The sequence below is a fragment of the Mycteria americana genome, chromosome 3, assembly GCF_035582795.1.
Source record: "Mycteria americana isolate JAX WOST 10 ecotype Jacksonville Zoo and Gardens chromosome 3, USCA_MyAme_1.0, whole genome shotgun sequence".
NCBI lineage: Eukaryota > Metazoa > Chordata > Aves > Ciconiiformes > Ciconiidae > Mycteria > Mycteria americana.
This window is the reverse complement of record NC_134367.1, coordinates 130,951,366-130,963,918: the sequence shown is the minus strand read 5'-3', so window position 1 is coordinate 130,963,918 and position 12,553 is coordinate 130,951,366. Positions and strand designations below refer to the sequence as shown.

The window sequence follows — 12,553 nt, the reverse complement described above, 5'->3', positions numbered from 1 at the left end:
GTAAAATACATCTTTAATTTGTCTTTGTTCCGCAGAGACTCATGCAGGCGTTTAGCTTGAGGTGGGCAAGAAACTTTCATGTGCTAAAGTTCAGTGTAGGGAGGACTTGGTAGGATTTGTTTCCTTCCTTCTATTGGCGCAGATCTTCTTGTTTTCTGCTCTTCCACTATGAAATGAGGGTAGTTTGGTTTATTTTATGTTTTATTTTTCTAAGGTTATGATAGTGATGTCGCAAGAGAAAAAGCCATTGACTATACCACTAAGATCTATGCAGTAAGCATCCGAGAAATGGAAGGGACAAAACCACATCAACAGCTGAAGGAAGTTTCAGTAGAAGAGAGGTATGTCACACAGAGGCATTCATTTCCAAATGTACATTGCATTCTTTTGAATCTCTTTTCATTCAGCTGAAATTAGTCCTTCAAAATAAGACAGGAATTTTAAAGTTCACAAGATAACATTTAAAATGATGTTCATATGGTACAACGTGTTAATGTGATGGAGAAAAATATGTATATGTCAGTAAAACACCTGCGAGTGTTGTGTTCTCTTCTGCTGTTCACATAAGCAGTTATATTCTTTCCTAATTCGTATATATAGCGGTACATATGTCTGCAGCAGGGTGTTTGTCATAGGGTGAGCTCGTAAATACTTAGCACTTAAGGCTTTTGGTGATGTTTTTCATTGAAAGTTTTTCAGTTGCTTATAATTGTGTCAGGTTGTTACCGTTAAAGCTGAAATTTCCCATGGCACATGTTGGCCTTAGGCTGAATTATTCTGAAAAAAATAAATTGGAAGGAGAACAGTAGCGGAGAGGACAGTAAAGAAAAGAGGTAAGAGCTAAGCATAGAGGGTGAGGTCCAGTGAAACACAGACCTAGGGGAGTGGGGGAGTAAAAACTCTGACTGGGACAGGACTGCTGGGACAGAACAGGATATCTATAACCAGTAAAGTACGTTCCCCTTTGTAATCTGGAACTGGATACAGGCACATTATATCTGTACAAAGTATGCTCCGCATTGATCAAATACCTGTGGCGTTTATTGGTAACATCGGTGTCATACTCCCCTTTTGGGATGGAGCTTTAGGAAGGATAAGAGCCTGTGAATGCTGACAGTTACTACATGAGTTCAGATGAATAAAAACCTGTACAGTAAATTTACACCTGTGAATCCAGTTGATGCCTCAACTGTGAATCCATGCTGTTTCTTTTGATAGAATTGCTTTTTATAAGTGGTCATTCTTTTATCATGAGTTTTCTTGCTTTTGCCCAATGTTGGGCACTGACAAAAAGGACTGCTGTGGGTTAACCCACAGAAAGAATTTAAGCTTAGTTGTTTCCCCTCAGTTTACCCAGAACACATGACTGGTAACAATACCAGTAGTGTGCTGGCATATTGTTCTCCCCACAGGGATCCTGCCCTAGTTAGAGAACAGGATACATAGTCCTCAGGGAATACGACGGGTGCAGAAGTAAGCGCTGGTGCACTGTAAGATCCCTGCTGCAAGTATTGCAAAAGATGAGAGCGCTGTGTGTAGAAGGAGGCTGGGATGGCAAGAAGAGAGCACTCTGGAGCCTGTGGAGAGCTGCCTGCTTGCTGTTCCTGCTTCTGTCGCAGAGCTTCTGGGTGATGGTTGGCAAATAGAATATTCTTACGGGCAGCCTCTAACTCTGTGTACTTCATTTCCTGCTGTCAGCTGAGAGAAGTACGGCTGAATTTGCAGAAAAACTGCATACTCACAGCTGCAAGTGGAGATCATTTAAGCAGTTCTTTGACCAGGCATGTAACACATAATTACACTGAACAGATTAAGGTCTAAGGTTCTTTTCCTTGACCACTGAAAATTAGTGGCACCTCTTAAGATTTTTGGCTTTAAAAATCTCCTTGGTGTCCTGATTTGCAAGATACAAAATGGATTTAGTAATACTTCCTAATCTCATGCAGACCTTTGAAAAATAAATTAGTTTATGCTTTTAAAGCTTTCAAAGAATGCAATGCTGAACATCATGGACAGAAAATAATAATTAATAACTTTTCACTCAGTATTTGAATAGAAGAACAAATGTTGGGTGTGAAAAATGAGAAGAAAAATGTTGCACCCCTTTTTTTTTCATTACAACGTTTTAACAAAAACATGCAGCAGGAGGATTAGTGATTTTTTTCAGTAAAATGTTGGACCATAACCATTTATTTTCCCCTTCTTTTAAGGATATCTCTTTACATATTCTCATTTGCTCATATAAAGTCTTTTTTTCCTTCATTTTTCTCTATAAAAAGGCGTAGTGTATTATGTAGTAAACAGGAATGTTTTGAGATTGAGTTAAAAAAGGAAAAAAAATTAGTTTATTTTGGGCAAATACTGCTAGATTCTTATTACACGTGAAATAACAAGTGCCAATGGTACAACGGCCAGATGTTTTACACCAGAAACCCTTGTACCTTCCAGCTGCTTTATTCTGCTTTGATGATGCAAAAGCAACTGTAGAGTGAGTTTAATTGACCGATTAAGCTGGGCTTACAATTGTTTTGTACTCATGAATTATCAACAATACGAGCATAAGCATCAGTCTCTTCCGCAGCTTTTCAGCACCATTTTCAGTCCAGGAGAGAAAATCACCAGTCTCTTTGGGTCCCTAGGAAGCTTTCTTTCTCTGAAACCTGGCCATGGTTACACGCAAGCAAGTACGCTGCTTCTCTGCCAGTCTGCCACGTACACTTCAGGCTTCCTGACTTTTGAGTCTGTCCACGTTCTCAGTCCTATGCAGCATAAGCTGATTCAGCTGAACCTGCCCTGTTGCTGTGGAGGAAGGCACCCCCTGAAATGAACAGGCAGTTTGCCTTTTTCAGCCTTTTTAACAAAACATATAGGACCTGCAAAGCAGCACGTAACAAGACAAATGAAGCAGGCTTCCGGTTTGTCGCACTAACACTGATAATCCATAATGCAGGGAAAATGTGCTTTGTGCTACCCAACACTACAAAGCAACACTGAAGCTGGAAGCTCCTCTAGTATGCCCGAGTGCTTCCACGCTACCCACCCTGTTTATTAGGTGGGCCTAATTAACTGGGTGGACACCTCCTCTGCAGTGCAGTTGCTTCCGATTTCCATAATAGTCTCTTCATAATGACTATACATGAAAATAGCGTACAGTAGCCTATCTGAAGGAATAACCTATCCCATAACAAGTTCTAGACTGAAGAGAGCAAAAAGGAAGGTTTTAACTGTCTCCATATCTTTTTTTCTTCTTACTCTCTCTGTGTACTCAACAGTTTTGTACTTCATTTAAAATAGCTTAAATATAAACCCTTGTAACTATCCTTTCTATCTTTTCTGCTAAAGCTATTCTTCACATTTTTTATATGTCCTCTTTCAATTACAGCTACTTCAATATAATCACATCTTTGGTATTTGGAATTTGCTGTTCTGATAAATTTGTCAACGGATCCCATGTTTTTCATATATAGCTTGTTAGGCAAAGATAGATTCACTTCCCTTTCTTCATGGGATTAATATAAATTACCAGAATTTATAGTGAAACAATTAGAAGCAGAAATTTTATGGTGAAATGTAGGCAAAACTGCAGTTTCTGAGGGTGTTGCGTTGGCGTAGGGCCTTAAGCTGTGAAAGATACTGGGTTTTGGATTGCAGTAAAATGAGATTAATGTGTTGGCTACTGCAATTGTCAAAGACTTCAGGTTTTGGCCACAGTTGTACCAGTAGGCGCACAATTTATGCAGAATCTTGACACTCCCAATTATGAGTGCTTCAAGGTGAAGCTGACTTCTCTCAAAGATGTATGAATTATGAAGCAAGCTTCATAGCTGTGCCACATGTCATCTTTTCTGAGAATACAAAAGCATGTAACAGTTAATGAAGGATTTGTCTGACCATATTCTAAAAGCTTCCTGAAAGCACTGGACTGACTTTTCTTTGCACCTACAAGGGTCCAAAGTGACAGCTGATAAAGCCAAACAAAATTAAAAGCTTATGAGTACTCCACTGTCAGTTGAGTCAGGACAGTCAGTGTTCAGGAAAACCTAAGTTCAAATCGGCGGGTCTTCAGGACATAGAGTCTTGAAATCTTTGTGCGCAGGGTTGAGTGAGATGGCAACAAGTACTATTGAAGCCAGTTCACAAAGCGTCACGTTTTCTGCAAAAGGCACAGCTGAAGTAGCCTTTCCCAGTCCCTTCAGATACGAAGAAGGGAACCAAGAGGATGTATTCCATTCTCTTTCAGGCAGGTACGTGGGAAAACCTGGTAGTCTTTTGAGGGGGAAGATTGTCTGGAGAAAATATTCCAAATCCCAAATCTTTCCTCTTTGTAATTGTGCGTATGTCTGTATGAAGACCCCGAGGATTGTGCATCTGATGGGATGTGCATACTGTGAATACTCTGAGATTGATTACATACTGTGTAAAGTTTGAAAATTATGTTCCAAGCTGGAAAGCCATTTAAGTTAGAAACAGTGAGTTAATCGCAAGACCTGAAAAACTGCTGGTCCATTTCACTGCAAAATGCAATGAGGATCTAAGAAGAAGAGATGTCCCCCTTGCTGTATTTTCATTGGGTGTCTTGAGAAAGGAAAAATTGTGACTTATTCATAGGTATAGTGGGTAGAAACCTAGAATTAAACAAAGTAAGTTTAAATTAAGAAAAGGAAAAAAGAGAGAAAAACAAGCTTCCAGCTCAAGCAAGAGACAGGAGTAGCTGGGGCTGTTGCTCTGAGCTGCTTCTTGGGGGCAAGGACTTTAAGCTCACTATGTTTCTTTCTTTAAATAGCAATGTTCAGAAGGTGAATTGTTGCTTAAAAAGTTATTTACCTGCTTATATAGTACAAATACACTTCAAAGGTACTGTGTGACACCTAGGAGACAGTTTTGGTTCAAGAAGAAGGCCGTTTTATTTTCCTCTTTGTTACAGCTACATTTCCATATTTTTAACCTTTGTGTTTGCTAGAATAACCTTGCAGGACTCTGTGCTTCTGCAATATTAAGAGTGGTAAATCTGAAAAACTCAAAGTACGTTATCTCTCTAGAAATAACAAATCATTGTGCAGTTCAGGAGGAGTTTGATCTCAGGAACTGTGATGTGTCTCCTGAGAAAACTGCAAGTATATGGTTGAGAGCTGATACAGGCAGTGCCAGGTTATGAGGGGAAAGCTTTGCAACAAACACCACCCTTCTGGAAAGGAATCAACAATTCACAAATGACTCCCCCAGGTGAATACAAAGACTTACTCTGCTGTCCTTTTGTCAAAAGAGAGGAGCCAGCAATTCTTGTCCCTTCTCTCCCCCATCATGGGAAAGAGTAGGAGGACAGATTTGACATAATACTTGATACAAGATAACTGGGACTTTGAGCAGCTGCTGTGCATCCTCTATTACTACCTAGCACGTGCTTTGTGCTTACCATGATCCAGCAAGATGAAAAGGAAATCTATATTACACTGGCCTTCTCCAGATCTCCAGAGTATTGGACCCCTAAGCAAACTGGGCGGAGCAGTTTCATGATTATAAAGGGCAAAAAACCTTACATATGACAAACTTGGGGATAAGATTAAGGTTTTTCCTTAGAAAAGAAAATGAAAGCCCTTTCTCAAGTGTACTTTTCCTGTCTCATTTATTTACATAATGAAAATGGTGATTCTGCAAATATCTTAGAGGAACGTACAAGTTACATGATCTATTTTACTTGCAGGATTTGAAATAAATCATGGTTTGGTATTTTTGTGGGGGACTCAAGATTTACTGTCTCTGTCAGAAGTTACAGCTTTAGGATGGAAAAATAATAGGAGAGATGAGGCTGAGGAACAGTTTTTAAATATCTTGCGGTTGTATTAGTCGGTGCATTCGGTTAAGATAATTAATGGATTGTTGTTTCTCTCTCCTCTCCCCAACCTTCTTGTTTTTCTTCTCCCTTTCCATGTCTGTCCTCCTATCCTCCCCACCCACCCTTATTTTTTCTCTTCCTTTTTTGCTCCTCTGGTTGGCATCCTCTTCTTTGCTCTGCCTGTATGGTACAGAAGTGGGGTGCCAATGAGAGGTGCTGCAGGAGCACTCTCGTGGTGTGGGAGCTCCAAGAGCAGTGCTCCCACACCACGGGACCACTTGGTCACTGGTGGGACTGTCCCAGACAATCCAGGACAATTGTAAGCTATACTGTGTGTTATGTAGGAATTGGGCTCCATTTCAGAAAAGGGCTAACTTTTGAACTGGGACCATTTTAACTGCCAAAGAATTTATATAATAAGAAGTAAACCAAGCTTGCGTGAAGACTGTATTTATGTCACTAATACGAAAGCCAAAGATGTATTTGCATTTTGCATTCTACTAACCGCTAACATATATCCTGTGTTTGCAGCTTTCATTTAGTTTGATTTGCATGCCTCTACGTAAACTGAAAACTCTTGTAATATACCTGGTGATGGAAAACCCTTTAAAGCAGGTTGAATGTGTAGAAAACAAAAAGCAGCATTAGCATGTTTGTCTAGTTTTCTGTTTTCTTAACATACTGGCTTGTCTCACTCTCTGCGAGTTATCTGTCTCGGAGCCTGTTCTCAGTTGTGTTAATGTGCATCATTTGTAATCATATGTTCTGATAAAGATGAGAAGTTACAGAAGGTTAAGAAGTTGGATTTTCTCTTTTCAAATATTATTCTTTTGATTATTTCTTTCTTTACAACAACATGAGCTGAATTATATAAGCTTTCAAAATAGCCCCCACCAGTGGTGAGTACAAGCCTTTGTACCATAAACTGAATTATTAGACATATGGTTACAAAATTTGTTCATGCACTTTTACATGCACGCTTCTGTGGGTGCAGTGTAAAAGCTTTGAATGTGAATCTGTGTTGTATTTATGTGTAGGTGGGAACTATTCAAAATGTATCTGGAAAAACACATTTCTGGGGTGGAGAAAATAACTTTGGGCTTACTTCAGCAGAAACCTACTGTTTGAGGATGAGTAGCATCCTTTGGAATATTCACTTTTACTTTCTCAACAGCATTATGTCAAGTTAATGCATCCTAGATGTATGTGGCAGCATGCTGGTTTCATCGCATTTGTCCCTAAGGCTTGAACACATTGTGACTGGTATTTTTACAGTCCCTGCTGAACTCCGAGTCAATCTCCCTTCTCCCACAGGTCAGCACAAAGCTGGCCCAAAGGTCTTTTTCATGAGTGTGACGCTTAGTGGGTGTGGAATTGAGGGATGCCAATACTGTCACAATGCACACGTGTTGCCACCATTTCTCTCTTGGAACTTGAGCGCTCTCTGCACTGAGGTTGATGCGAAATATTCAGCTTTTTTTTGAGGGTGGTTGTGTAGGTTGTGGTCCAGGAAGGATCAAAAAAGCATTGTTTCTGACATGTTTTGTTATGGAGGGGAAGGATGCTATTTTATCTGCCTGTTATATTTTACCTCCAGCCCAAAGGTTCTCTGTATGCTATTGGTTGAATATTTTTACTTATACAATGAGCGCAGCTTCAAAACGTGTCAGACTTTACGTAAGGAATAACAAAACAAATGGAAAAGACATTTCCTCTCAAACATGATCACAAACCCTGAGAGAAATCTAAGGAAAGAGAGACCTTCCAGAATATGCTAATATTGGGTTGATTCTGATGCCTTGGAGTATATGGAGAGAATTCTCCTGAAGTCTCATTAGCTGAGGTATTCAAAACTTTTTAGCTCAAAGACAGAAATTTAGGTTTTGCCTAAAGTGTGGTACAATGTGTTCCTTGAAGCTGGCTTTGGCAAAGGGGACTGAGGGATCTTCCAGACAGCCCTGTCTGTCTGGTGTATTATGTGTGACAGATCTCTATGCAATAGGGCCAGCCTATTTACAGTAGTTGTTTAGTTTAACAGCTTTACAAGATGTTTAGAACAACAAACTGGTTAAAAAAGAAAGGCCTTCAGATTTCATTCAGAACTGATTATCCTTCTTATTAATCTGCTTTTCTGCTTGTTTCACATTTGGAGACTGAACTAGAATGACGTGTGAATGCAATGACCAGCTTCCCTTACAAAATACGAAAATGGCTATCACCACCATACGTTCTGCAATACCTTTTCTTTTCTTTTCTTTTCTTTTCTTTTTTTTTTTTTAAAGAGTGCATCAGCGTACATGTGAAATCATAAATATTGTAACCATGCTAAGGCTTTTTCAGTTCCACGCTTTAAAAAAATAATTTAGATTACAGTTGATGTTTCCCTCTAGTTTTGTTTCAGCTTTGCTTTGATCCACTGTATTAAAGAGTAGGATATTTTCATATTGAATACTATTATTTTTTGTTGTCTTGTGTTATTTACAAAATGTAAAGGACAAGTAACAGCAGGAAAAGTTGCATGTAAAACTCCAATGTATGGTGGGATGGGAAAATCCAAGGGTTTAGAATTCACAAAATCTTTTAGTCACTTCTTAAAGCTCTAGGAGTTTTGCAGTAGTTTTAGGGTACTTGGGAGTCCCCCTCCTGTCAACTAGTGGAAGCGTACTTTTAAAAGCTGCTTTTGCATTTTTTCTGAAATGAACAGTACATTTTTTTTAAATCTTGGATTTTTCATTCTCTTGTCCAAACAAACCTACCCGTAGTGGATCATCTTACCTCTCTTTGAAGCTTGCTTTCTCTTCTTGGGAGCAGTCCTGCTCGTTTTTATTTTTATGTAGCAACCAAGTGTGTTCCCTCTCCAGTTAGCAGCCATCTAAATGCACACGTTAGTCTCCCACTTGGACTGTCTTCAGCTGCTTCTCTACCCATTTCTGCTGGGCCCAGCCCGTCACCTTCTCGGTGTCAGGACATTTTTGTCCATCTGTCCCTGCTCCAAAGCTCATTGTTTGTTGCTTTCATGCAACGTTGTTTCTGAAGATCCAACTCTGTTCCCATTGGCCTCAGAACAGAATATTTGTGTTCTCGCCAATTTAGTACTGATGCAGGCAGTGTCTCTCATCAGAGAGCAATTATGCCATGTGCCCTAAAAACATGAGTTGGTTATCCCTGTCCCATAGAATTTATCATAACAATTTTTTGTCTGCTTTTTCTCGCCTTTATTTTCCCTCTAAATGGATCTAACTCCTCCACACGCACACTTTGGCCCTGTTCTCTATCACATCTCTTTTCACCCTCAAGGTGCCCCACTCTTCCAAAACCCCATTCCCTCTTCCCCCCTGCCCAGCTCTTGGTTGTCTATCTGTTATTCTCTGTCCTGGTGCTGCCTGTTCACCCCACCCGTGATTTAGGCTCCTCTTCCTACTCATCGGTCTTGGCCGTTTCAGATGGCCTTTTGGTTAGGTGAGAGTGAATGAATTGTCACTTGCACCTTTTTACACTTCTGCATGAAGACCCATAAGGAGAGTGGGTGAGATTTTTTCAGTTTAAATCTGGAGGTAGCTCACTGATTTATAACCGTGCATACTTGTGTAAGCGTATCATCAAGATAATCATTAGTAACAGAAATTTTATTTGCTGTATTCACAGTATCTAAAGAACTGAAAGCCCTCTAATGTCTGACTGTATCTTATCTTTCCTGGAAGTCATTTCATCCCATAACGTAATATAAGCACATTTATTTTAAATTACTGGAAAGAAACCGTTAATGCTTGTATTATGTTTTAACTTGCTTTCCTTTGGAGGCAGGGAATTGTCAAGTAAGTACTAACACCACACAGCACAGAAAAAGCACAGATTGCTGTGAATGTACAATGCAGATTGCATAGGTCAAAAAGGGTAAATATATGTAGTTGGCTACAGTGCAAATTTCTTGTCTTGACACTGCCATCTTATGTATCAAAATAAATTAGGTGTAGTCACAGACTTGTTAAAATGTTAAAAATTTGATGCTGCTTTCCATTTGTTTTATTAAGATGATAATAAGGCAATGAATGCATACATGTGTGTATATATACATGTATATGTATATATGAATGCACACAACATTTGTGTTTGTGTCTACTGTGATAGATAGATATAAAAGTATACGTGTGTATGTGTATGTTTCCAAATTAAATCTCATGCTTACAATCTAGTGATTATCAATCGTGTCATAGTGGTAGTGTTCTCTTGCTTTCATAAAAAATTTTGGCTTGCTCTTGTTGTAAACTTTAACTGATATTCCTAGATAAAGAAATGTAAAAATGATCCATTTTAAAATTACACTAAAACAGAAAAAAGAGCAGGAAGCATACAAAAAAAAGATTTTTTATTTTCATACGTGCTGATTCAAAGGCCTTAGTAAATCTGGGCTGAAATGGCTTTTGCTGTTCTAGCATCACAGAATGATTTTATTTTGTAAGAGAATTAAGTTTTGTAATAATTTCCTCCGCCCCTTCTCTACTGCTGATTGCGCTGCTATTCGGTCCAGTTACCACTGATGGTTATGTAACGTGACTTGATTGACCACTTTCAGAGAAAATAAAGGTACTTGTTTCCCTGGGAGCAAAAAAGTACAAGCTGTCCCTGTAATAAGTAAGTTGGCCTACCAATGAACAATTACGAGGCTAAACTGCAGGCCGAACTAGGATCGAAAACAAGCATCCATTGTGTGAAATTCTCAACAGTGCTTATGAGACTGTGAAGTTTCTACCAGTTTCCATCCCTGTCAGGCACCTGAAAATAAACAAACACGTGAATCACGTTCTCCTTCAGTCCAAAGTGTGCGGGAAGCATGGATGTAGCTTCCTTTTTTCCTCCATTCTGTAGGATCTTTAGTTCAGGGTATACGCAGGGATGCCAGGGTATGATGTTTCTGAATTTGTAGACTGGTGCACTCTTTAATTTCTGTTTTAGTTCTTGCTGGCATGCTTGAATAGCATGTGTTGTGCCACAAAGGAATGACTGATCAACTCTAAAAATGCTTGTGCATGAGTAAAGTGGTCAGAAGTACACCTAAACTGTATTAAGTTTCTTACTTGGCTTTGTTTGCTGCTTACAAGGGGATCAAGGTAACTCTTTCACTCTTTTAATGTCACAAGATCACCTGCTAATGTACTTTGCTAGTACTTAGTGAGTTTGCTTGTTTGCTTGAGACGCGGGTTAGTTTGTCTCCTTCCAGCTTTGTTCTGTCGTCTTCAGAGCTCAGATTTTCATGCTACTTACTCCTGCAATAAGTATTCTAGCTGTGTAGCAGCAGTAAGTGTTCTAGCTGTGCATTTCGTCAATTGTTGCCTTTAATACCTTCCATAGAAAATACAATTCCAGAAAAAGCAGCTCCCTCTAAGCAAAAGGGATTTCATTCTTCTGCAATTAATTTTTGCAAACCAAGAATTAATGGTAGTTACAGTATAAGGACAAGAACAATCTAATTTTCACAGCATATATAATGTATATCAAGTTCACATCTTTTTAAAAATCTTAAACTGTGGAAATGCTTTCCAGATTTGGCTGTTTATTAAATAAATTGAGGCCAGGCATTTCGGTTTTTACTTGCAGAACCCCACTGTTGTTTAACCCTGTCTGCAGAGTCTGCCATTGCAGTTTAAAGGGATGCAGTGGGGTTTTTTTGTATTATTAACAGCAGCCATCAAGTGAAGTTTTGGAGCAAGCATTTAACCATAATACCTGTTTTTATTCTTTTGCCATCACCACTTCGACCCCAACCTCTAGCAAGATCCATTGTCTAAGTAAAAGATGATCAAGCATGATAAAGAATCTAGGCCAGATTTCTATGGGCTAATTTCTCCAGTAAATGGCTCTGTTCTGCTGTTGACAGGGCTAGAATTAGCCCTCATGAATTTCTGTTAACAGAGAGGGAGAATCGTCATGCTTAAATTAACACAGTGGTCATCTAAAGTGGAGCCTGTGCAGCAGGCATTTGATTTTGTAAGGTCATGAACTTCTAGAGGCTGAGCTCCCTCTTACTCCTCTTAGGTTTGTGCCTCTTCTTTTTTTTCTTGGAAGGATCAAGTCCAATAGGAGCAGTAAAGGCTATCTGTCTTCAAAGACCATGTGCACGAATCCAATTTTGTTTCAGTCTGTGTTCTACATTTGCCTTTTTAGCTACTTTTAGCAACTGTAATTATATAAAAATGCTTTGCTGGCCTTAGTCTCTGTTAAATTCACATGGTTGAATATAAATTGTACATTTTAAAATGTAATCATTTTATCTCTAATATGATTTTGAGAAGATTTTAATAAAGTCTTGTCAAGGTTTTGCAATGGAATTTCTCAGAAGCAGCAAGGTTGGGGAAAGTTCAACTGCTAGCTGTAGAAAATCTTTTAGATAATTTCTAAAAGCAACAATTTACTATAATTTAGTATTCAAGGATTTTCCCATGGATTTAAATCATTATGATTTAAAAAAACCAAAATCGGTGTATGGTGGTCTGTTCTGCCACTAAATCTACACCAATGTTATTTTTGCTCTTTCCATCAAAATGCATATGATTTCAGTCAGTTTATTGTACAACTCTAAAAAAGAAAAAAAAAAAGCTAGGCATTAAGCTTATATCGTTGCAATTGGCCATTTCCTGTTCACGTACAAAACATATGCTGTGGTTTTGAAGGTTTTATTTTGCTTTCCACATATTGATTGTTGTCTTTTTTAAATGTTTGTTT

At 38.8% G+C, this 12,553-nt stretch overlaps 1 protein-coding gene across 1 annotated transcript in view; it reads left to right on the top strand.

Annotated features, from left to right (window-relative positions):
• EML6 (EMAP like 6) overlaps positions 1–12,553 on the top strand; it is a 116,557-nt gene that overhangs the window by 85,187 nt on the left and 18,817 nt on the right. The window contains exon 27 of the mRNA XM_075497030.1: positions 215–341. Coding sequence (XP_075353145.1) covers positions 215–341 — 127 coding nt within the window. The remainder of the gene's footprint in view (positions 1–214; positions 342–12,553) is intronic.